The 26,498-nt window shown below is 42.0% G+C and overlaps 1 protein-coding gene across 2 annotated transcripts in view; it reads left to right on the top strand.

The window, feature by feature from the left end:
• Positions 1–24,509, top strand: part of APBA1 (amyloid beta precursor protein binding family A member 1) — a 431,170-nt gene extending 406,661 nt beyond the window's left edge. Inside the window, exons 13-15 of one of the 2 annotated variants that reach the window (XM_069228781.1) lie at positions 12,080–12,199; positions 16,645–16,785; positions 18,638–24,509. In XM_069228781.1, coding sequence (XP_069084882.1) covers positions 12,080–12,199; positions 16,645–16,785; positions 18,638–18,709 — 333 coding nt within the window. In that variant the 3' untranslated portion in view covers positions 18,710–24,509. The remainder of the gene's footprint in view (positions 1–12,079; positions 12,200–16,644; positions 16,786–18,637) is intronic. The other variant, XM_069228790.1, reaches the window with a different exon arrangement.
• The last annotated feature ends 1,989 nt before the right edge of the window (positions 24,510–26,498 follow it).

Here is a 26,498-nt window from a genome sequence, read left to right as displayed (position 1 = left end):
CAGAAGGTGTCTGAGACACCTTTCTGCATGCACTTTTGCGAGTTGCAATTTGCGAGTTGGTATGACTCGCAAATTGCAAGTCGCAAAATTTTACCTACCTACATCTGGCCCTAAGACCCTTGTTAAATATTCGGGTTTAGATATAGCTGCCTATGTACAAGTAAGGTTGGTAAAACTAATAGGTCTTGACTCAGCCGAGAGGGGGAGACATAAATAATGAGAGCCCGTCGGTGCTGAAGTTTGGTGGGAGACAGGAAAAATAAATGAGAGAGAACAAGGGAACATGCGCTGAAATTGACTGAGTTGTACACTGGTAAGGAGACTTAAGAAGCAGGCAGGTACAGGTAATTTCTTCAAGAACAAATTATGGTATGGAAATCCCACCAGCAACTATAATGTAACTAGCCCTCAGCTGTCCATTGACACTCCAACTGACAAGAATAGAACACCCATCTCATGACATCATGCAGTCCACATGATTCACAATGTACCAGACCACACCAGGCCAGGACAGAAGGCAGGATACCTCGTATATTCCCCTCCACAATGAGCAGCAGCACTAAAAGTATATTGACATGAAAGAATTCAAGAACTGATGCCATAATGGATAGTTTAATAGAACACACCTTATTTTTCTTATGTAACAAAAGAAACAATCAATGTAAAATTCAGTCTACGCACACAAGGTACTGGAAATTTGCTCTAAACAGCAACATACACAACCTCACCCAAGGCAAAGGACAGCATTGGCACGCTTACACATACTAGACAACTGCACACTCACAGTTCACACATAGCAAAAAATAACCTCAACATCAGTAGTTTTCAGGGGCATGGCCTCACACCCAGTTAAGTATACACTCTCCACACAAAGAGCCTTTGTACATTTACGCAATATCCATGCAAAGAGTTATGGATATATTCAACTTAGTGAAGTACGAACCCTGCATGCAAACCGCACAGAAGGATTTCACCCAGTGGGGTATGCAAACTCCCCACAAACAGTAAATCATTTCCCACTTACAGCTAGGTCAGGAAAAATCAAATATGAGACAAAGTGTAGTACACACTCTCTCACACACCTCTGCGTAATGTATCAAAAAAGAAATACTGATACATAGCAATGGCGTACCTTTGCACTTAACCATACTGAATAGCATAGAAGCCATGCTTAAGTAACATCTGTAAAAACCTTTTAAGGAAGACAAAGCTAGTACATACTACCAAATGGATAGAAGGTCAAATAGATATACATCAAAATATAAATTGTACTTTTGTGAGCAAACTGCACACAGCAATTAAATAAATCCGCATACTTGTAATTAAATATAGGCGTTAAGGGCAGGGGAGGCTGCCAAAAACCAGAACTGCTCGTTCATCTGTCCTAACTGAAGTTCCCAATTCAACTTTCAAGATAAAGCCTTTTGGGTGAGCGTACTACTAGAGGTAATCAATACATTGCAAAATAGCATGCCAGCATCCTCGTTGATGCCTGAAACCTTAGGAAGTAGAACAAGCAGTGAGATTTATTAATATTCAGACCGGGTTTTTCCTTGAACACATTTCTTTTTTAACACCTCCACCCATCCCCACTGACAGTTCTTTATATCAGACTTGAAATGTATGTCCTTCTTCAGCTTCGATGGCCTGAACGTCCTTATAAGTCTGTCTTTCATCTCACTGAATTCAATTATTGTCAACTCCAGCTCCAGTATAGTGATTAGCATATTTTGACAGCAGCAGCAGTGCACCCTAGGCTCAAATGAATGAACCGTACCAGAGTGTTTCCATAAACTGCAGTTAGTCCTCAGGCCAGGATTAGCATGCACTGGGTAGCACTTTAATATTCTAACACCAGCACTTGTTGAAATAACGTTCTTGCCGAGGCTGTTTGCCAAGCTGGCAAATAGTAACTGGCGCAACTGGTGAAAGGGTTAAAAAAAAAAAAAAATGTGCACTAGCAAGAAACAAATCCAAAGATTCAGATTGTCACATCTTATATTGCACACATTGCAATCCCTTGCTGCTGGACAGAACTGGATGCATGGAATTTCAACCACAGTGCTCCTGCATGCTGGCAGTTGATGTTGTATGGCTCTGTGTACGCTTTGTACCACCCAAGAAATGTCACTTTTGCGCGCTGACATCAGTTCTTTTCTTTCTGTGCCATCCAATGAAAAGTACTCTTAACTTTTGTTTTTACGTCAACTCCAAATTTTGCTGACCGTGTGCAAGGGAATCATGTGCCCTCTGAAAACTTCAGACTTCAAACTGTCAGCACTGCAGGAGGCAGATGTTGGTCACAGATCTGCCTGGTGTGTGCCTTTGGTGCCTGGGCTGCAGGCACAAATCAAAGTTGTGTGACATGTGTCCTCCAGATGCCCAAAGTCAGTCATGAACGAGTCAAAGTTTTACATCACCGAACAGAAGAAGTAGTCCGGTTGAAGATCAGGTCTCAGTCCAGAACATGACTTCTTTCATGCAAATGAGCCACTCCCGCTTGAAATCATTGACTAAGTCAAAGTTGAATTCTAGGCAAAAACTTAAAAATACCAAGTGAGATTTGACTCCTATCCTGCCACTCTAGTTAAAAAGAGAAGGCACGAGGTCATCAAGAGTAACATTGCCCTCCCTCATATTCCTCAGGTTCACACCCTGTTCTTCATTGGCCAGCTTATCCACCCCAGCTGGAGAAATATCACGTGGGACAGATGCCCTTGTAGATCATCCAAAGGGGCTACGTCCTACCCTTTATCTCCTCCCTGCCCCATGTTCCTCCCACACAGGAATTAATTTCGGAGGAGCATTTGAAAATCCTGAAGCAGGGAGGTAAACAGGTACTAGACTCCGAGAAAGACGAAGGATGCTTCTCTCGCTTCTGCCTCCTCCCCTTGCCTCTTCCAGGCCTATTCTGGACTTTTACCTGCTGAGTTCCTGTCTGTACGACAACAACTTCAGAATTCTCACACTGGCTCAGGTTTTATCCACTGAAGACCCAGGAGACTGGCTGTATGTCTCTGGACTTGCAGGCCATGTATGTCCGTATAACTGTCCTACATTCCCACAGGCACTGCCTGTGGTTCAAGATGGTCCAGGAACATTTTCAGTTTGCCTTGCTTCCCCTCAGTTTTACCTGAGCCCCTTGAAAGTGAAGGCAGTGTCACGGCTTATCTTTGAAAGTTGGCGTTACCTATTTTCCTTTATCACATTGACTTGCTGTTAAAGGTGGGTTCGCCACAGGCAGTCATATAACACCTCAGAATTAAGGCAGAGCTCTTGATATTGTTGGACTTTACTATCAACAAGCAACGTCCTGTCTGAACCTTGCACAGAGACTTCCATTTATTGGGGGAGTTCTAAACTCGATGACACTCAAGACTTTCCCCCCCACAGCTGCCTGTCCAGGACATTCAGGGTATGATCCTAGTGTTTCATGATCAGCCCTGGGTTGCTTTGAGGATGACTGTGGGCTATTTTGACATTTGACCTCATGCTTCCTCTTCGTCCCCAATGCCAGGTGGCATATACGAGCCCTGCAATGGAACCCCAAAACCCAAAGGGCTCAGCATCAAGGCTGCCTTTCCTACTCCATTTAGGGCTCAAGGACGATAGCTCAGTATCTGTAGTGGTGACTGTTGGATGCAAATATTAACTGCAGCAGTCCACTCTCTCTTTCCCACTTAGAGCACACAGTTGTGATGGACAAATCACTGTTGGGTTGGTGGGAGTCATCTAGGAGAGAAATCAGAGACCTCTAGTTTCCGGCAGAAAGCCAGCTCCTTAATCAGTCTTCTGTCTGGCCCTAAAAAGCTTTCTGTCATTTATCAAGAGGAGACTGGTGTAGGTTCTCAAGGACACCACCTGCACTTGATACTGCAAAATACAGGTGATGGTGGAGTCCTGGGTCCTGTGCCAAGTAGACGTTGCACCTCTGGAGTAGCTGGAATGACAGAACATCTTCCTGGTAGCCACAGGGTCCCTCAGTGTAAGAGTAGACAAACCAAAGCAAGCATATTCTGGTGGATCACAAGTAGTGTCTTACAAGCCAAACTTTCTAATGTTCTTTTGTTTATTCTCTGCTGAGCCCTGCAGGGCCTTGCAGTGGGCACTGTAAAAGGTTATTTGTCACTCCTTTTGACCTTCCTTGGTTCACTGAACCAACCATCCTTAAGTCACCAGTTGTGATTCATATCATAAAAGATTTAACACAGATGTTTCCCTCCAAACTATTTGCAGTGTCCCAGTGGGACCTTAACATGATCTGGAAGTTCCTTGTATGTGCACACTTCACACCTAGTCACAGCTGCTCCTTAAGGCTGTCTCTCGCTCGGTCCTGCAGTACTTTTTGGTCTGAGTCCACTCCCTAGACTCTCCCCTATGGGGTGTACTGCTTCGGTATCAACTCACTGCCCTCCTGTCTCCCTGTTCTGTAGAGTGGATTCTGTAACATCTAAAGATTCCAAGTTAGAGATCTGTATACTGTTGTCAATAATTGTTCTACACTCCACTTCAGAAAGGGGAAAACGTCAAGAAACTGATGTCTATGCACAGTAGTCCTCCTTATACGCAGCTTTGTTCTGTCAAGTCACATGACAACACTCGTTGGCATGTGGGAGCACTGCTGTCAAAATGCTCCAGGCCTAGTCTGGCACCTGGGGATATTTTAAAGCTGAGGAATTTGCAGTTAGGTTGTGTCCGCAAGAAAGGGCATTGCAGAAGGTAAGTACCTTGGTCATCTGCAGCAAAAGACAACTCCTCAGCACTAGTTGTGCTGCACTGTTCAGATGTGTTTCTTCAACTAACCACATTAACTCCTACTTTAAATTTAAAGTGTTAGCCTTTCTGCAGGACTCAGCTATTGAACAAGACTGGGGTACATTTCTTGATCAGCACTTATCTTCAGTGTTCACTCCAGCTACACACTCGTCAAACTGCAGCTGGACTCTGCTTTGGAGCTGCCAGTTCTTGTGTCACTAGTGGAGTTCCTTCTTCAGCTTGATAGTTACATGCATCCCTGTTGTGGTTAGGTTTCACTTATCACCCCAGTTACATTCAGAATTTGCACCTGATGAGGAGACTGAACAAGTAGGTACAGGTACTTTATTCAGGAATAGGTTACAAGTATGGGACCCCCGTCAGGAGCTCTGGCGTAACTAGTTCCAGTTGACACGAATAGAACACTCACACTAATGACCTCACACATTCTATATGACACAACATTCCACACCAGACTTGGAGCAGAAGACAGAATACCAAAGAGGCCGAAAGTGAAATAAGAAGTCACCAAAATAGGCAGTGGAATGATGCAACTCATCCAGTCAGAAGACTGTGAGACCGAAATGCTTCTGAATAGAACAAACACAAGAACAGGGAGGAAAGGAGTTGAATCAGGAGCACACCACTGACATAGAACACAAAGCAATCCAGTGATGAGCAAAAGGCAGACCCAAAGCTCACTCTAAGTATATTGGAAACAATTGCTAATGCTTCCTTTAGTCGAGACCTAAAAAGGGTAACTGGCAAACACAAAGAAAATGACATTTAAGATTGTGTAGAGGTAAGCAAAACACCATTTTAATAAAAATAATCAAACTCCCTCTCAGTATTTAAAGTCATTGTTTTGTTACGGACCCGTAATGAAGGTTCGTCATGTTCTAGCATTTTCTTTGAGGACCATGTATGCATCAAGAGATTAAATCAGTTATGGGTACTATTTTAAGTCATCACATTGTATATTCACGCTCCCTGGGTGTTTGTGAAAGGTTGTTTCCACTGGCTCAGTTATAAAAATTGTCTTTTCAACAACAAAAACTTCTTTTATTTTGTCCCTCTTCCAAAAGCCTTTAAAGATGTTGTTTACAAGGTCATTTGTAACAATGATGGCCTTGTTTACCCTCTCTGTCTCTGATCTGCACAGACTGGGTGCCATAAGCAATAGCCAGGATCCAAATATATAATATAAGATTAGCTCATATGTATTACATCTGTGCATATTTGATTGATTAACTTAGTTCACTGGCTGCAGTGCATTTTAGTGCAGACATCTTTTGAGAGACTGATCACAAGTGCTGGTGCAGGGAGAAACCTAGTACAGCATTACTGTTACTGCGCAGTATCCCGCCACTCTTTGCTAATTGACAGAGACATTTTATGGCAAGGACAAACTTGGCTCTGGCCTACGGCCCCACCCTTTCAGATGGCCTCCTGATTGTTGAAGTATTCTTAAACGTAGGTTCTTTTAAAGATTATTCACCTTTCATGTATTTTTTTAAACAGGTGATGTATGGGAGTCTTACAGGAAAATGTTGCGTTTAGGGTTTTCAGCCCCATGCAACATCCATAAAAAAAAGTTCATTTTGTATTAAACCAGAACCTGATATGAGAAATGGCAGTGGGTCGCTGATATGTGCAATAATAATGTGAACTGCTGCCAAATAACAATATTGAAAACACATCACTGTACCTGAATACTAGATGGAAACTCATTTAGAATTTGGACCAGTATACCTATGTAGTGTCAGTGACTTTGCCAAAGAGGGCATGGAAGGGCTGACATTGGATCATAAATTCAAAGCTGTTTCAACATGCGCCTCCAAAGTACATTTGGCCCAGTTCCCTTGTTAGAAATTGGGTTTTGGGTTGGTTGAGGCATGCACCCTGAACAAGCAGGAACCACAATCCTAGTCAGGGTAAGTCAGATACACACCATCAATTAACCTGTGCTCAACCTATGGTGGCTTGGCACAGAACAGGTAGGCTTAAATTAGGGTGCAATGTGTAAAGTATTTGTGCAACATTTAAAACAGTGAAAACACCACACAAAAAGATACCAAACTTAGTTAGAAAATTAAAGCTTAATTTAATGAACAAAACAAGACCTGAGATATGAATTCTTAAAGAATATCTGCAAATATAGGCCCACATTTATACTTTTTGACGCAAACCTGTGCCTGCGCAGGTTTGCGTCAAAAAGTTTAACGCCGGCTACCGCCATTCTAACGCGCCAGCCGGGCAGCATATATAAGGAATGACGGTAGCCGGCGCTGCGGCCTGGTTAGTGTCAAAATAAATGACTCTAACCGGGCAGCGAAGGCGTAGGAAAGACTGGGATTTGTGCATCAAAGAATGGTACAAGTCAGGTTAGAGTTAGAAAAAAAATGACTCTAACCTGACTAGCGTCATTTTTTGACGCACAACCCCCATGGAAATGACTCCTGTCTTAGCAAAGACAGGAGTCAAGCCTCCCTGCCCAATGACCATGCCCAGGGGACTTCTGTCCCCTGGGCATGGCCATTGGGCACAGTGCCATGTAGGGGGGCCCAAGTTAGGCCCCCCACATGCCACCTTAAAAAAAAATATATATGTATACTTACTTCTACTTACCGTAGATGGGTCTCCCCATCCATGGGTGTCCTCCAGCGGTGGGCGAAGGTGGCAGGGGGTGTCCCTGGGGCAGGGAAGGGCACCTGTGGACTGCTTCCATGGTCAGAGACCATGGAAATGAGCCCACAGGTCCCTTAACGCCTGCCCTGACCCAGGCGTTAAAAAAACAGCGCAAATCTGGCTGGGTGCCATTTTTTAAGGCCCGCCTCGTCCTGTGCGTCAAAATGACGCAGAAGGATAAATAATGCACACATGCCTTAGTCATTTTTTGCACAGGAACGCCTACCTTGCATGTCATTAGCGCAAGGTAGGTTTTCACGTCTAAAAAATGACTCAAACTCCATAACTTTGGCGCTGGACGGTCTAGCGCCAAAATATAAATATGGAGTTAAGTTTGCGCCGAATTTGCGTTAAAAAAAATGACGCAATCCGGCGCAAACAGAATATAAATATGGGCCACAGTGTTTAAAACATAAAGCGCCAACAAGGGCTATCTGGTCATGCTAGACCGGGTCAAATCTGAAAATTAAGGGCGACTGTGATGGAGCGTGAGCCGAAATGGGGACCAGCATAGGCCTGCTGAAATCAGTATCTTGGTTCAGGGTTGCGATAGAATTGAGGAAGGATACTAGAAGGTATGCGGGGAGAAGATGAGGCGATTCATCATCTGCGATGCATCAGTACCATACTGCGCAATAGGGGATGCGTCGATGGCGAACCTTAGGTGAAGGTGATGCGTCCTCATTGAGCCGCACAGCCGACAATGCATTTCTCCTGAAGCGGCGATGCTTAGACGTCGAATGGGATACGCCAGTTCCAACCGACACCATGACGGTGATGCATGGATTTTGGTAGTCGTTGCACTATGTACCCACTTCCAAGGGCTCAGGACTGGAATGGCACCACTTTTCAGGGCAAGACTTGCAGCAGGCAAAGTCCAGGTACTTCTGCAGGTTGGAAGTCTTTTGTGTCCTTGAGACTTCAGAAGAACAGGAGACAAGCCCACAGAGTCACTCTAGGTTCAAGTGAGATGGGTCCATGCCTTCCTCAGCAGGGCAGGACAGCAGAAAAACAGTTTGTCCAGAGCAGCAGTACAGAGCGGCAGTCCTTGTAGCAGCACAGCAGTCCTTCTTCCTAACAGGGTTGTTCACAGGTCCAGAAGGGTACTGAGTTTGTTGGATCAGATGTCCAGATGTCCAGCTGAAGTGGGGTGGCTTCAAAGAGGGGTCTTTAAAGGACAATGCCTATTCACTTGTGAGCATCATCTCCTCCCTCCCATCCTGCCCAGAATGAACTGTCAACTTTTGAATGGCCACTCAGTCACACCGACCCTTCCTTTGCGTGTGGCTGCATAGAGGGAAATCAGGAAACCAGCTGTCACCCCAGCCCAGGCATGTATTGGAGACCGACTGCAGGCACACAGGCCTAAGAGCACGAAAATGCCAACTTTCTAAAAATTGCATTTTCAAAATTGTAATAGTAAATCCGACGTTACCTATAAAGAGGATTTGTCATTACAATTCCATAGGTACGAAACATGATAGGGCCACTCCTTCTCAATCAGGAATTACACTTTTACACTTTATTAAAGGTAATAAGGAAACCCCAGTGTTAACCTATGAAACGAGTAGACTACACAGTAGTCAAAAACAAACTTGGGAGTTTTTCCCTACATGGACGTGTAAGCTTAAAAATATATGCCCTGCCTTTTAATTACATAGCACCTTGCCCTGTGGGCTACCTAGGGGCTACCTTAGGGGTGACATATGTAATTACGGTGTGTAATGCTCGGCAGGGGGTTTTAAATGCCAAGTCAACATGGCAGTCATACTTCACACACATGCTCTGCAGTGGCATCCCTGCAACTTGTTAAAAGAGCTACTTAAGTGGGTGGCACAATCAGTGCTGCAGGGCCACTAGTAGCATTTCATTTAAAGTTCCAGGGCACATATAGTGCACTTTACTGGGGTTTTGTAAGCAAATTAAATATGCCAATTGTGGATATACCAATGTTGCCATGTTTTAGGGGAGCAAGCACTTGTACTTTGCTCTGGTTCGCAGTGGTAAAGTGCCGAGAGTCTTAAAGCCCACAAAAAACAGATCAGCAAAATTGAGGTGAAGCGGCCAAAAAGTTTGGGGGAAGACCACCCTAAGGACGGGTCTAATAGCCCCCAATATTCTTAAGATGTCCCTGCTGCTGGAAAGAGGAATGACGTGCAATAATTGTCATTTTTGTATTCCAGGCATGTGATTCCACCAGTTTCTTATCGAAATAGGTGAAACTCGCTCGACCCACGGGTTCGCAGTGGGCCTCACAATCTGAATTAGACTGGAAAATCCTGTTTCAGATGGAGTTGGGATTACCGGCTCCTTTTTGCTGAACGTTTGCCGTTGTTTAGGATTGATTTTTTAACACGTTTCAACCTCCCCCCGACACCCCCTCCCTCGCCCCCACTACTCCCCCAGATGAACTTCGCTGAAGAATCCGATCATAGACCATGAAAAACCATTCTCATTGCTCTTATTAAGGTTATGGCTCACTGAGAAGCACCGTTGTGTTCATTTAGTGCCCTCTTCTGGCCAATGGTGGTTAATTGCTACATCGTCCTGTGAAATGTTAATTATTTGCCTCCAGGTGCTGGGAAAGAAAGACCTCGGCAGAGATTCTGAACACAAAAACAATGGTTCACAGCCAATAATAAAGACAACTCAACTGCTTGACAGTCAGTTGAAATCTACAAGAAAACCCGATCTACTTTACCGAAAAGTCGAGGTGTAACATTTAATTCAGTTCGCCATTCATAATTCACTTCGCTGCCGTAGGGATCAACGTTCATAAAGGTTTATGAATTGAACTGTTAACCCTTACCTAATTTCAGTTACAACGTGGGATATCGGACATTGTATGGAAAGGGCATCGTGGGGACTTATGGACATTAAATGAGTCGCCACTGCTGTTAACGCACTTCTGTGGTACGTTGTAGGCACTAAAGAGCAACGGAGTTTGACAGCTAACAATTACAAAATGTGCTTTTTTCTATTAAAAAAAAATGTTATTCTTTCGAGATCTTTTGCTATAGATGTTGCCTTTCAGGTGCACATCTTAAGTAGATGTGCCTATTTCTCAGGTAATGTAAGTGACAGTGTATTTTTTTAGGGTTGAGTTCAAAGCACTCTCTCTGTCCTTGGTATAATCTCTCTGTGGACTTTTAACCACACCCATGTCACACCCATCAGTTTGGTTGGTTTGCGGGGTTGCCCTTTAAAATTCGCTTGGTTTAATTAGTGAAAGGCATGCATACGTCATGCCTTTTCTGGTGTTTAGCCCTCCTCGAGCACATACGGCCAACTACTGAAAGCATACGAGGCTCCATGTTTTCGACCTTCTTTTTCTCTTTATTCCGTAGGCAGCGCGATCTTGCTGGGCAGTAGTCGAACCTTTGCATGACATCAACCCTGTTACATGAATATTTGCACTTTTGCCGATTACATGGATAATTGCACTTTTTGCCAATACGTTTCACTGCTAGCGAACTTCTGTTTCCTTTTGTGTGTTTGCTTTGCCCTCATGGCTGCCGTCGGCTTGCTTATGTGAAACTGTTTAACTTTTCATTTTCAGTTTATGTGGTAAGAAAAGTCTGGGTAGGAGTTTACAGCGCTAATAGCTTTAACTCGAGCAAACGCACGACCCATTGCATTGCACATGCTCGTTTTAAATTAAGTAGTACGATAAAAAACACGTGAAGGCTGCTCCAGTTCATGTGGCGAGGCACTGCCAGTGGATGACTGCATCTCGGAGATCTTTCGAGTTCCTCCTGCTTAAATGACGTTCTGTGGCAAAGCTGGTTATGAAATTGATTGTCTATTAACAGGGCATTTTTTCATCGCAGAATCCATCTAGTCTCCTTTGTTAACACTGTTACGCCACCGTAGGCCTCGCTCTCATTTATCCTTTACAGGAATATCTGCTGGTGATTTAGCGTAAATTTGCCTAAGGCTGAGGCAACTCCAGAAAGAGTGGCTAACTGGGCCTTATGTGAAGCTAAATGCTTTTCCTTCGTTATGCAGTGGAAAATAGGGGCAGCAATTGTCACTTGCCTTCAGAACTGTGTATAAATGGAGTGTCTTTGAGGTCCTTTAAACGTGGGCTGTCTGGCCAAGTACATCGATGGAAAGAAAAACTCAAGCCCCAAAGTTCTCATACACCATTATAAAATACCAAGCACAAAACGTGGATACTACATCTGGGAGTGAACATGTTCTGCCAAGCAACCAGCATAGCTGAGATCGGAGACATGCTTAGAGAAGGAGCAGAAGATTTGGAACAAGTGCAGGGTTTGTAGAGGTACTCTCGATCTCCTCTGCCCTTGGTTATTTCAGGAGCACCTCTGTGTCTTGTGTGTCTTCTGTGTTTCAGATCCACTTTAGAAACAATGCCATAATATGAAGAGGTGCTTTTTCCATGCAGTGGCACGCATTGCATCTTAATGTGCGTTTATTGCTGAAGGTTAAGTTCTGCCTAATAAAAAACTTAAGCAGCCTGATTAGCTCAATAGTTAAAATGTCCACCAACCAAACAGCCAATGCAGTTGGTTATGTGATGTTGCGGAAGGTGTGTTTATTTACTGCACTATTGTACTCTAAGGCATCCATGTATTTGTTGAAGGTCACTCAGCCGCTTTGTACTGTTTCTTAGGGCCTGAAAAACCAGTCCAGGGTGAAGCTGAACATCGTTCGGTGCCCACCAGTGACCACCGTCTTGATCAGGAGACCGGACCTCCGGTACCAGCTGGGTTTCAGTGTGCAGAACGGAATTGTAAGTATGTCTACAGCTCTTTTAGCTAGCTATCCAAGTTGCTATTGAGGAAACCACCATCTATGTCTCTTTTATCTTCACTATTAAAATACAAGGCTGTTCGAAAAACTGCACCAGAAATCTAAATGGATCTGCAAATTCAGAGATATCACAAAAACTGAAAACGCACTCCATTACTATTTTTTGGTATTTGATACAGCACACATCAAGTTGCAAGGAGCATAAGAGCACTTTAGAGAGAACATTTTCGCAGGAACACCTCAAGCATTAGGTGCTGTGTGTAGAAGAGTATGGAGTGTGGGCTGTGGTTGAGACGGGCAGCAGAAAACTGCATGTGATGAAGAAGGGAGGGTGGTGGAGCATACTAACTAGGCACATTACAAAACAGCACATTGCTCAGTTCACTAACACAAAGCCTAAAGCAACCCAGCCTCTCCACCCTCGGCTTCTACCTAACATTGTCCATAAGCCTGTCCCTGTCTCTGCGTCAACTCCGTTCATTTCCACCAAAGCAAACCCTTTGAAACTCTTGGTATTTGAAACTTAAATGTTCAAGTTTCGATTGTGTAAGTATTTCATTTTACCATTTGACTTAATATATTCACAGTCCAGGACAAAATACAATTAATTGTTAAAACAAAAGGTTCTTTTTCTTCGCAGAAACGTAGCACGTTAGGACATGCCTAATATGAGGTTTTCACCATCAAACAGGTCCTCTTTCACCCCATTAGGCAACACCCCTCACCTCTGAAGAAAGATGAAAATTGCTTCTCTCATTTTCTCGACTCAAATCACTAAACTGTGCTATATTTTAGCAGCAATCTAGTACCGCCTACTTTTTTATTTTAGATGCGCTTTGGCTTTTATTGGTATTTCACAAAGCATAAACCTTCCGTGAAAGCCACAGAATTCAAAAGTTGAATTTGTTTCATGGTTTGAATCTCAACAGCTGATATCTCGATGACCACCATCCATAGCTCATTCTGGCCCATGCTCTTAAAAGTCAAGTCACAGCCCTCTCCATCACTCACCAAAATGGAAAGTCTTGTCTTTTACTTGATACACCATGGGCCCCTGGTGGAACCTGATCAGTACGGTCACATGCAATGAGAGACAGTGTTTGTTCCCTTTAAGATGCAGTATCTGATGCCTTAAGGCTATCCTTGTCCTTACTATTTTATGCGGCATTGTTGATTTCATCCACATCTTGGTTATTTTTCTGGGTCCTTGGAGACATATATTTGCTATTGAATTTCAAGTTCTTGGTCTGGACAATTTGGTCACAGGCAGATTACTGCACCGCTTTATTGGGATATTCCTTTTTTACCAGGACATATTTGACAATTTTTCTATTTTTGTCTTCAGCAATTGCAGTTTTTCATCTTTTTTCTTTTTCCAGGAAGACACTAAGTTGCAGTACTGCCTGTTTGTGAGGTCCTGGCTCCTTGTGTCCGGGTGTCCATGCAGGCAGCCTGTATTGAGCGCTTCACTCACCACCTAACAGCTAACCCCGTCATGATCACCAGATGCCTCCCATATGAGGTTGCTCTTGTCCCATCCCCAGGGATTCACAAAATCATCCACAAGTACTTATGCGCAGCATCCCTTGTATGAGGATTGTGATTGCATCATTTGGGGCTGTCCCGTTTGGTTCTTCCATTTCCTGTTCCCGTTCAAATGCGAGAGGATTTATCATTATTCACTCCTTGTTAATTTGTTGAGCTTAGAAATATGTTCTTTGGCTTGTCTGAGAACCTGCTAATACTCATGTTAGTGGATATGTTCTTGAAATTGTAAATTGGAGAGGACGATGAACTTCCCCCATACCCTGCCGTTTTAATAATGTCTTCTCCCCACACTTGTTACAGGTTATATTGTTGTAAAATGTGCCAGACCGTGATTGTAGCACGGAGAATGTTAAGAACAGGTATGCACAATATTCAGGCAGCAATATTGGATAAACTTTATTTGAACCAAGAGCAGCCAATACCAATGAATATGGTAATTTGAAGATCGATTTTATTAGTTGCATCACCTGAGGTTAGTAGCTTAATTAGGTGCAATCAATCCCTCCACGCGAGTCATAAACATAATTTCATGGCAGTTTCATGTGTTACTTTGTATCCACATTTTTTTTGTTCCTGCAGAACTCTTCAATGTCAACTATCATCAAAGATGCATGTTTCTACTCACTTGGGGGTCTAACTGATTAGCAGCCATGTTGGGGTTACACATCTTACCTCCCATTCTTGCTACCTGAATGTAGGTAGTAAAAACCAAGACCTAATTTAGAACCATCCACCTAACACATGAAGTACCAGCCCTTAACCTGTAAGGATCATTTTGTGAACACACTCATTTTGCTCAGATGCATCTGGTTTGTGATGTGTACCGGCCATCGAACTCTAAATAAGGCCATCAGCCTCTAACTAACCATTCCTTGCAACACTCACACTTAACACTCCATAATCCATCATCCATGCAGTCTTATACACGACTCTCAAGCCATATTCAATGTATAACTCCATTCAAAGCAGCACCTGGGAGCCATATTATCCGGCACTATGTCCAAGACAAGGCATCTATCAACAATACAGACCCAGGCAGAACACACCTTGTTTGTACAAGGTACCAACAAAGACGCATGCACCTCACAGCAAACAGAGGGCCCCTTGTATGTCAAACCCAGAAAAGACTCAACAAGGAAACACCAAAGAACTCTTAATCACAAGACGAAAGTTCAAACCTCGGAGTACACTTTGTGACATTCTCAAAGCTGCACATGTGACAGCCATTGAAGTTCATCTGTTCCATGTTGCATAAACAATTCACCAAAGAAGGCAACAAAATGGCTCTATAGGCAGCTCAGGTCATACACTACTACACAAATTACACAAATACTGCACAGCAAAAAAATAGGAGTCCACAAATAGATGTTTGCAAAGCACAATGTCAACGTAGCAAAGAGCAGGAAAGTTCCACCAAACTCGTAGGCACCAAGAACACAGGACAGCGCAGCATACTGTACACATATATAATCGGTTGGAAAAATGACAAAATATTATAAATAACAGTGCTAATCAATATATTCTGTATCATACACTCATTTTAGCTAGATGAACTATCAGACTACTAGCCTTACAGAATTTCTACCAGCTGTCATTCTCTTCGCACCTTAAAGACATTACTTGTAGAGAAACCATATTCTGCCACAAATTTATGAATAACGAGGACACAAAGGCCATCCATAGCAATCTCACAATGATCAAACAAAATACCTTGGTATAAACTCTTTGCAAGGTGTTACAATGATGTAGTGCGTAGTTGGTGAAGCCTACTATTCCTCAGGCAATGCAGAACACTTCCACTGCACCAAGTTACAAAACATAGAGGCAACAAAACACACAGTCAAAAGCACACAACAGCAGTAAACTCTCACACCCAAAGTGTACACAGTTCTGGACACAGACATGGTGCCCACATTCTGACCCTCAGGAAATGACATACTGCCTGCACTTCTGCGTTTTCTAAAAGGCGCTCAGGCACTCCAAAATCTTAAAACATGTAGTGATGCTCAAACAATCCAGAAACATGCTGTGTGTGGCCAACCAAAATAGAAAAATCGATGCATTTAAATCCATTTACTGAAGTTAACATAATTCGTCTTCCATTCATCACAGTGTAGTCCTAAAAGACCCACGGGTGTATCCCCCACCCAATGAGAGTTAGCTATGGGCTAACACTGAAACACCCAAAGTTTATCTCAGCTCTGTGGTTAACATGTTGCCTGGGTGTAACGAAACCCCAGCAGTCGCAGAGCCAGGAGAGAATCAGCATAGCTCTAACAACAAATTTTTGTTTAGCTCCAATGGCAGCTCTGTAACTGTATTGCAAACAACTCACTGCCTGGAGATTAGCTTTCACAATCAGAGAAAACAAGGATGGACCAATAATCCAAATCCTCACTGCAACAAATCATATATTTAGGAACATATTTTTTACATTTTTCACATGATTGTGAATTTATATGATGTTCGATATTAATATTGTGTTAACGTGTTAATGTATTTTTAGTCCGAAGCAAACCTAAATTCACTGATACAAGATGAGACTCTCTAGAGCAGCATTCCGTGATATGACTATTGTACCAAAGTTTAGAGGACTGTTATTAGAATGGTGAAATTAACATTTCAACATTACTCTCTCAAGGTATTCAGATCAAATGGTTCCACGCTTATCTGAGTACTGTTGCACTAAGATACCCATCTCCCTTGAGAAAAGAGCTGAAACATTTAGCAGAAAAACAACTGCTCTTGCTCTGTTGATGCAAGACGCATCACTTTACCATCTTCTGCATCGTCTGCACAAATCCACCATTAGCTACTAATGTAGCAATATTGTGTTGTCAGATAGCCGCAGTTAATAATTGTGCGCTCCTATTTCAGATCTGCAGCCTAATGCGAGGGGGAATCGCTGAGCGAGGTGGAGTGCGAGTGGGCCACCGCATTATTGAGATCAATGGGCAGAGTGTTGTCGCAACACCCCATGAGAAGATTGTCCATATTCTCTCCAATGCTGTTGGTGAGGTAAGCAGAGTGCATGGACAAGACTACTTCTTGCTAACAGCAGCAAGGACCTCTTTCAGCATTGTTGCTTGTAAGTATTCCAACTTCATTCCATCTTCATAAATTCCATCTTCATAAATGCGGTTTTATTAAGGTTTCTTGTAGGGGTTAATACATCAAGTGTAGCTTCAAGTACCTGTATGCTATATTTATCATGGCACTGTCAAGTGTACTCAGCTACCACCATCAAAGGCCCGTTCATTCCCACGGCCCGAAAATCACAAATACACCATTATGTTCAGGTACTGCTGAAGTATTTCTGGGTGTTGATTTATATCTCTAAGTAGAGTTTTCTATGCCCAAGGCAGCCATCATACGCCAAATTCTTTGAAATGCCCAGATATTGCATCATATGTTCTGGTACTGATTGCCCACATATGACATTAGCCACCTTATATGACCAGCTGAACCTCATATGTCCAATTAAAGTCTCAGATACCCATTTACAGCTGTGACATACTCCTGTACAGCAGCCTCCTTTGCCCTGGTATTGCCTTGTTCGAGAGGGGCACAGTCTAAGCCCAAGGTAAGGCCAATTGTGACGATGCTCTGCCACCCTATATCAGTTGCAGTTTTGTTTGCCATCATATGACAAATGCCACTCAGATGTACAACAGCAGGTTCAGATGTCCAGATTCAGATAACTGCTTGGAAGTAGAGGCACAGCCTCTTAGACCAATAAACAGCCATCACATGCCGCGTGCACCCTCACATGCTAGGCTTAGCCGGATAGACTGGAATGCTACTATCACAGACACACCTACAGCCTAACATCCAAACTAAAGCCTTCTTTGCCCTTGCACGCACTACTTCATATACTTAGTAGTGCCTCTAATGCTTGAGTATAGCTTCATCACCCTTGTCCCATCTTGTGTAAGGAAAAAACAAGAATTTGCTGCTTTGGAAACCATGGCTGTGTGGCTTTGGTGCCCCATGACTACCTTGGGTGTGCATAGAGAACGTGTCTTTCAGACCGCAAACACTGTTCAGTTCATCGTAGAATACCAAACCTTGCAAGTGCAATGACACGATTTACACAGAGACTATAGTGACCTCTAGCAACTTGTAATTGATGGCCTTTGATGGGTTGATAAACCATCTAGAAGGACATATTAATAAGAAGGGGCCCTAACGGAGAACAATATTGTCAATGTAAATACCAACTCAACCTGAACATCAGAGCTAGCGGAAAATACATCACATATATCCTGTCACATCCAAAAATCCTTAAGCCTTCAACACCGCTATAGTTTCAGCTTATGAGCTAGGGGAAGGGGTTAAAACCACACAACTTTAGGTTCCTGCTATTGCCTTCATGACCCTTGCGAACCAGGGTGTGTGTGTGTCAGGGATACCGAAAGGCAAGTTAAGGGTACCACCTTTAGCCCCTCTCTGCCACAATTGCCAACCATGAAGTGGAGTTAAGTGATGAAAGAAAGGGCATGTTTTGAGATCCACAGGTCTGAACAGAGCACATATAGGCTACTTTTGAAACTTTGAATGGACTGGAAAACAATGATAAAACCCAACCGAAGTCTTTCATATAGGAAAACGTAGAGTAGGAAACATACAAGCTAGATTTCCCTCCCAAGTGGGCAATATTTTAAGTTGAATATTTATTTTAGCAGTTTTGCCAAGCACCCAACAAGTATTCCTTTAAAAGAAGACTATGAAATTGCACACGTGCCATGTTAGTGGACGAACCTTAAGGGACCTTAGGTGACCTTAATCCACTCTTCTGACAGCCCTTGCTTCCTGAAACACTTTCTTGTGTGAATAAAGATTGATGTGTTTGTTTTGTTTTTTCCTCCAGATACACATGAAAACAATGCCAGCAGCCATGTACAGACTGTTGACTGCACAGGAGCAGCCTGTTTACATCTGAGGTGCCCGCCACTGCCTTCACGACATGCATGGAAGACATTTCCCTCCTCGTTTGTGGTTGTGTTCATAGTGCTGCATTTCTGTGTCTTCCAGAACGTCTGTCTGGCTCCCTTCTCTTCTTCACAGTGTTGCTGAGTAGAGAAGGACATTCCATAGGACACTGCACATCTTTGAAGTGGATTCAGCACATGTCCTTCACAAGAAGAAAGGATGATTTACTCACATACTCACTTGAACAAAATAGGCAAAATAGAAGGGGTTCAATGGTGTAAGCATTGGCCTTTTGTAAATGCAGCCAATTCGACGACTTCATGATTGAAGGAAATTTACAAGAGATACATCAAATGTTTATAGAAAATGCTAAAGTGCTGGCAAGTAGTGGAGCAAATATGGATGTTGTTGTCACAAACTTCCCTTTCTCTCTGCACTGTTTTATTTCTGATGTTCATTTATAAAGAATAGCATTTAAAATGCTAAATTGTCTTCAGACAGCCATTTTCCCATACTGAAAGGCCTACAGGCATAGCAGAGGAAGGATCTCGTTTCCAGAGTTAAAGATTTAGTTATTCATTTAGGAAACCGAAAACTTGACATGGTTTCATTGAATTTGTCCTTTAAGTACTGCCACCTCTCTCTTTTGTTTCTTGAAATCTTCACATAGATATTCTGATCGACCATGTTTTCAGAGAGGCATTGTCACAATGACCTCTGAGGCCTACACTTGAATAGTAAACATAATCCTAGTATTTCAGTGGGAAGAAAATAAACCCTTCTTATTGGGCATCGTTGAACTACATTTGTTTTACATTGCTGTTGAACACTGGATCAGCTACTTCTTGTCCTTCATAAAATAAAAGCACATGCACTTCTCAATGGGACTCCAGTGCTATTATTGACTGTTCTTCCCAGAGCATGGTCCTATGACACTGTCAGTACCTGCTACCACCACATATTGGTTCTTGTTAACTGATGACAAGTAAGTGGAAAGGGAAATGAGTGAAGGCTAGTTCAGTTGCTGAGTCATTCTGTGGATGTCTGGCTAAAAGACCCCCCCCGGTGACTTTTATAATCATAGTCTGCAGTCCAAAACTTCAAAAACTATGCCACCGTCATGGCACAGCTATCAAATGTGTCCTTCAAAGTCTTTCCTCTGACTACTACCACCTCTACTCCAGATGATCAGTGTTTTGCAAGACTTGAATCATTCCAGATGTATTGGTTTCTAACTTTCTAAAATTTTGCTAGTACGTAAAACCACATTATGGGTCGCTGTAACACCAACTGAAGAAATTATAGCAATGTCTTAAATAACTATATGCTAGGGGATCTTTAATACCATTTGCACTTGATCAACACTCAATATACAGTTGCATTTATTTGATGCAAAGCGTGAGCCATTTCTTGACAGCTGGGTGAGTGCAATTAAATGCATCCTCGTTTTAAATAACTTGAGGTACAGCTATTACGTTTAATTCTTACACTTTAATACTAATTTTAGAAACAACTCCAGTCCAGTGTATGAGCTCATAACAAAGTGCGCCTAATTCTGTCAGTGTAGCAATTGGGTACTTTTTGCCTTTTGTAGTACCAGTGGATCAAAACAACTTGTCCATCAGGGTTACTGTTAAGGTGCAGATGCACGTCTTGTGCCATCAGATGTTGTATACCTGGAATATCTTTTATAATACAATTTACAAAGATGTCAAGCTTTATGTTGTATGATATGGGAGTCTGTCTCAAATATCTTCCACCCAAACACTATGATAATTGTAATGCCTTTTATTACCCCCTCTCTGGCAGACAGGGTGACAACAAAGAAAATAAAGTAATTCAGAATATTTATTTTGCATTGTAAAGATAGTCTATTGCTCTTCATGTATCGAATTATATGAGAAATGTACCAATGTATATGTACCATATCTGTTTATATTTGCCATTAGGGGCATTGGTGAATGTGCACAATGAAATCAAGGTTTAATCACCATATTTATTTATTTATTGGGAAAGGAAAATGTGAGATTTATTAAAAAACCTGTTGCTTGTCTAACTATGAAATGGTGGGGATAGATGGTGTTAGAAATGTGTATGTGTTGTGCCATTAGCATGATGTGGCATAAACATTTCACATATGAGGACCAAAGTCTTTGCCTGGCAATATGAAATTTCATAAAGAAATTATGCTGAGTCTGGCAGTTTACAAGAGACTTGTTCCTATAGAATAAACATAGATGTCCAGTTGTTTCAAAGTATTTCCATTCCTATTAATGGACATGTTAACTCTTTGTCTTGCAGAAGCAGGACTATGCAGATCAGAGCATATATGCCCCCTGGTAAACATTGCATGGATGCATCACGCTTGCACTTGGTGTCCATCCTCTGCCCTGAAACGCGTCACGTTGAGAATTTACATGAGGTGCTTCAGAGCTTATGAAAAGTGTGACAGTTGTTCAAGGCAAAGACCTTCTAACACTCTAGATCAGGTTGTAGTAACTCTCCACCAGTGCAGCGTATCAACTTTTAATTCAGCTAGCCAATGCAAAAACAATATTTGCACAAACAATAAATAAAAAAAAAATCCAAAGGTTGTCTTTCCTGTGGGCAGTCAGTTCAAAAGTTGTTACAAAATTACACTACGCTGGTGCAAGTTCATGCAGTGAAGTCCAGCATTGTGCATCACAGGTTCCTATTCCTGATATAATTACGGTTCTCTTTACATTGAATCCCTCAGTTGATTGTAATCAGTAAAATATATGGAACAATTCTAAAAATGTAAGTCATGTTTTTTACCTCTGCCATGCTGCTAGTGCAGATAGGCAGAATGTGTATTTTGTGACTAGTTTACTGTATTTTCCTTTTTAGTTTAACAGGAAAGTTTATTAAACTTGCATTAATATGTCAATAAAATATAAGGGTACCTATCCTTACAGGACATTGTATCATAAACAACACAAAACTACCCAGTGAGGATTCAAATAATGAAACATCCCTACAGGATAAGGTGACTTTTATTTCAGAAACTGAAGAGCATGATAAAGGAAAAACATTAGGAAACATGTTCCTAGAAGTAATCACTGCCGCAAGTAGAATAGAAGCCAGACCTTAATTTTCAATGAAATAATTCCGTATGACCTGTTGTGCACTTTTTGTTCAGATCCGTGTCCACAGGAGCAGGGATTTTGGATTGAATTACTCCAAGCATAACACCACAATTTATAGATTCTTTTCATGTACACTAGTAAATGAAGAGTGCCAGGATGGTGAAACTAATACTCTGCGAATGAAACATGAAACGGTGGGAGTAGGGCATGTGGCTAAAGCATAGCTAAAAAGGAAATGAAACCACATTTAAGGACTACAGGTGCAGGTCAGTCAAGAAGTCCTTTGTCATTTGTGGCACCTTCAGTCAGCCATAAATTTTAAGTCAACAGCACTTGGCATTTTAAGGCATGTGGTTTTGCTTCCGCATCCTAACGTGGGCCAAAATGCCAACATACAGTGTAATGTTGGCGTTTTGGCTGAAGGTGTTACTCATTCCATGAGTCCTCAGTGCCGCTGCAGGTAGGGCGGTAGAGATTAATTAAAAACAGTGTACTAAATTCTGCCTCTCTAACTACAGTGTGGCAGAAATGAATACCAATTTTTAAATTTATTATTGCAGTAATTTTATTAGGTGTTACTCCCTCCCCCACCCTATGACATACTTGTTACATTAACTACTACAGCTATCCTTTATATTTTTTTCACAAAAGAAATCATTTGGCAGGTTCCATGGGTCCAGATTCTGGGGACAGACGAGATAAGTGTTTTAGTGTTTGCAAAACCTCTGATTCATTAAGTCAGAGGGTTTGCGAATGCTAAAACATTTTTTTGAATGTACTAAGCCTATTTAACAATTCAGATTTTTTTTCTTCTGAATTGTTAACTGGGTTTAGGAAATCATACCTAATCGATATTTGGAACAGTTGTTTTTAGGGAGCCCCTTCCAAATACTGTTTCTTTATGATATTTATTAATGTTCTTACACTGAAATCTGGTCATCAAAGAATATTTTACTGACTACACAAAGGTAGTGGTAATCCATTTGTAAATCAGAAGGGATCCCATAGGGACCCTTTGCCTTTGTAAACACATTTTCATAGTAGGCAGTAGCCCATGGAAACACTGCTTGTTTCTACAATACAGTTGGTCAAACTTTACATTCATTTTTAAAACGCATCAAGGTTTATTTTTAGGAAAACAAGCAGCCTAAAAAAAAAGGTTGCTTCATTTAAGAGCAGTCACAGACATAGTAGTCTGCTGACCTCAGCAAGCCACCATTCTAGTGGCAATGAGATGCAGTGAGTCAGAATTTGCAACCTAAATTATTAATTAATATACATAGTGTAAGTTCGATTCCAACCCACTACAATTCAGATTCTTAATAACTGACTTAACTAACTTAGTACATAGGGTGGTTCTTAAAACTCTTTACTGGCCTAAAAAATACTGGTTGCATCTTGGGACCTGCATTTGCGACCAGTATTAGCACATATATGACCCCTAGTTCCTGTGTGTGTAAATGTATTTACCGGGGATTTCATAAAGAACACATTCATACTGTTTAAATCTAAATCTGGGAATCACTTGTTTAGGAAGATGTTTCAAGCTAGGTATAGTTCTATAAAACCTGTATCAAAAATAGCCTTAGACAAAATGTGGCATCATTGCCCACAAGAATTGCCATTGGCCACTTCCTCTGTTACATACTACATGCCCATAAGTAGCTTACCCAAGGTCATACGGAAGTGACTGTGAGTGTGCAGAATTAAATGAAGGAGATGTACATATGTTAATTTGATTGCACATGCAATGAGGACATAGTTTGCCTTATTTTGCACTGGAAGTGCAGGTACTCCATTGCAGCCCACTCTTATCAGTTGCGTTTATGTGCTCCATAACTGCTAAGTGCACTCCATCCCTTACTCTCCATTTCTCCACTGCACTCTAGTTCAGGTTGGACTTCAGTAATTTAAGATGACCTTACAGAGATCAGCTATTTTAGGTTTTTGTATTATCATCATCCTCACCCCACTTGGTATCTAGCAACCGCAGACTCACAGCTTTTCTTCCTGTTTTCAATTTGTTCCTTTAAGGGGTCTCGCACAAGATTGAAGGCTCTGGGTTCTGTGAAAATATTGTCCCTTTGTACCTCATTTGTTGGTTTTACACAATTCCTTTCTATCCAATTGTTTACATTACAAAAGGAAAGCTCTGTTTACTTGTTTTTCATACCTTTGATCACTCCATCAGTTGAAATCCTTAGTGACCTAGATGCTTGGGTTTCAATTTGCTGAGAGCCATTTTTTTTAAAAAGTACTTTTTGTTGCTTTTTTTATTTGTGATATGAAACGTTGGCCTGGATAAGCTAACTTGTATATATTTAGCACAGTCTCTTAACTTTGAAGTTATATTGTTCTGTAAAGGGGTGAAATAGAAAATCTTGTAAAGCGCTGGGAGACTGTAGTGTTGTATTTGTAACAATATTGTCTTTTGTGACCTCAATGTATTGAACGAATGTGAGACTGGATGAGGACACTGCGCACCTGCTGAATGTACTTCTTAAGACGCTTCTCACAGAGCCCTGAAGCTGTATCTGTGCTGAAGCTATAACAGTTTGATTGATTTGCCAGCTATTTTGTGGTGTTGTATTTCTTGTGCTACATTCCTTAATTTAACAGAGCGCTAATGTCTGTAATATTTGAAGCATCAACAACAATAATAATGATTATTATAATAATAATAAATAAAAAATTTAAACAGCATATTAAGCGGTGATTGCATTTCATAGACATACATTTGGGAATGAGTGATTGTGAACAGAGTGTGGCCTATAAAATGTATGGAATAACAGTGGCATTACGTTTGTGCCTGATTTCAACAGCACAAAGTTACAAGGTAGTGGTGCATTATATATGATGTAAGATTTACAATTGGTCGTATAGAAAGGAGAACAGGGAAAAGTGAGTGTAATGATACAGTATCATGAATGATGGTTGGCTGTGAGATAAAGGGTGCTGGGGTGAAGGTTAGAGAGATGGTCAGGACAGTGAGGAATGTTGGAGCTACTGGTGGCAAAGGGTGGTTATATGAAGGGGAGGAAAAGGGAACTCTTCCGACGTTGTGGTGCATCCGAGTAGTTACCCTCTGAATAGGTGTCACTTGAAGACATGGGTTTCCATTACCATGGAAAAGTAGAGAAAAGATGGATCTGGATTGAACCATTCCATGAGTAGGGGCATAGTAATAGTATGCTGCTGCTGTGTATCCACATACTTCATTTGAGTTATTAATCTTGGCATAAGATACTTTGAGGTGCCAGATATGGCTGCCTAGCTTCTTCTCTGAAGTGATTCCCTCTGCCCACGCGTGCTAATTGTTGCTGTACTTCGTTCATGTTGTGTGTCATGTGAACCATGATCCTGAGATTGGTGTCAGTGTAGAAGACTAGTGATTTAATGCAAACATGATTTGAGCTGGTAGCTTCCAACCTTTTTTTTAAAACGGCCAATAAGCATAGTGACAAAAGTAACGAGTCTCTGTCAATCAGTCCACTGATGATTAACAAAAACTTTATTTCTGGGTTCTACATGTTACATTTATGTCAAAATCAAATTGATGTATGTTAGTTTGTGATGTGTGTCACTGACATTTTTTGGACTCGATGATACACATCTGCCAGAAAGTATGAATCAGAAAATCTGTTTCATGTGTTGCACTAATGGCAAGCTTAATTTCTCATCTATTTTTGCCGCTTTGTAATTAGCTAAAATAGCGTTAACAAGATTTTTGATATTTCTTTTTCTTTTTTGAATATTTATACTTGAACGGACTCATTCACAAGTATGAGTAATACACAAGCAGCACTTGTGCAATGCAAGTACAATGTTTACAATGGCACTCCCACACTGACTCTGAATGATGTGTTATTTGCAGTAGGCTTCCGACAAAACTCCTACTACAAAGCAGGCACATTGAACAAGAAAACATCATTAACAGGGGTTTGAACAAAAATAATTGTTTTTCTTACATTGAGTATTACAATATTTAGAACATCACCTAAATCACAAAGGGCATGCCTTCACAGAAGAATGACAACATAAAACAGAGTTGTCAAGTATTGGGCCTCGAGAGTCCGATTCACGCAAGATCATGAATTCCATCCACTCTGGATCTCCATCAGACCCATGCCCCCACCACGTCTACAACAAAGCCGACTCTTCCATCGCCCCCCAACTTCGAAAGGTCATAAACATATCCTTTGAAACTGCGACATTCCCGGAAAGCTGGAAACACGCCGAAATCCACGCCCTCCTCAAGAAGCCCAAAGCAGACCCCAACGACCTCAAAAACTTCCGACCGATCTCCCTGCTCCCCTTCCTGGCGAAGGTCATCGAGAAGATTGTAAACGCTCAGCTAACCCACCACCTGGAGGACAACTCCATCCTGGACCCCTCCCAGTCCGGTTTCAGACATAACCACAGCACCGAGACTGCCGTTCTCACCGCCACAGACGATATCAGACAGCAAACGGACAACGGCGAAACATCAGCCCTCATCCTCCTGGACCTATACGCCGCCTTCGACACCGTCTGCCACCGCACCCTAAAAACACGCCTCCACGAAGCCGGAATACAAGGAAAAGCCCTCAACCGGATCTCCTCATTCCTCTCCGGCAGAACCCAGAGAGTCCGCCTCGCACCCTTCCACTCCGAAGCCACCAACATCATCTGCGGCGTCCCCCAAGGCTCCTC

This window comes from Pleurodeles waltl, chromosome 1_1 (genome assembly GCF_031143425.1).
Source record: "Pleurodeles waltl isolate 20211129_DDA chromosome 1_1, aPleWal1.hap1.20221129, whole genome shotgun sequence".
Taxonomy (NCBI): Eukaryota; Metazoa; Chordata; class Amphibia; order Caudata; family Salamandridae; genus Pleurodeles; species Pleurodeles waltl.
Note: the sequence above shows the minus strand (reverse complement) of the source record. Positions and strands in the feature narration are given on the sequence as shown.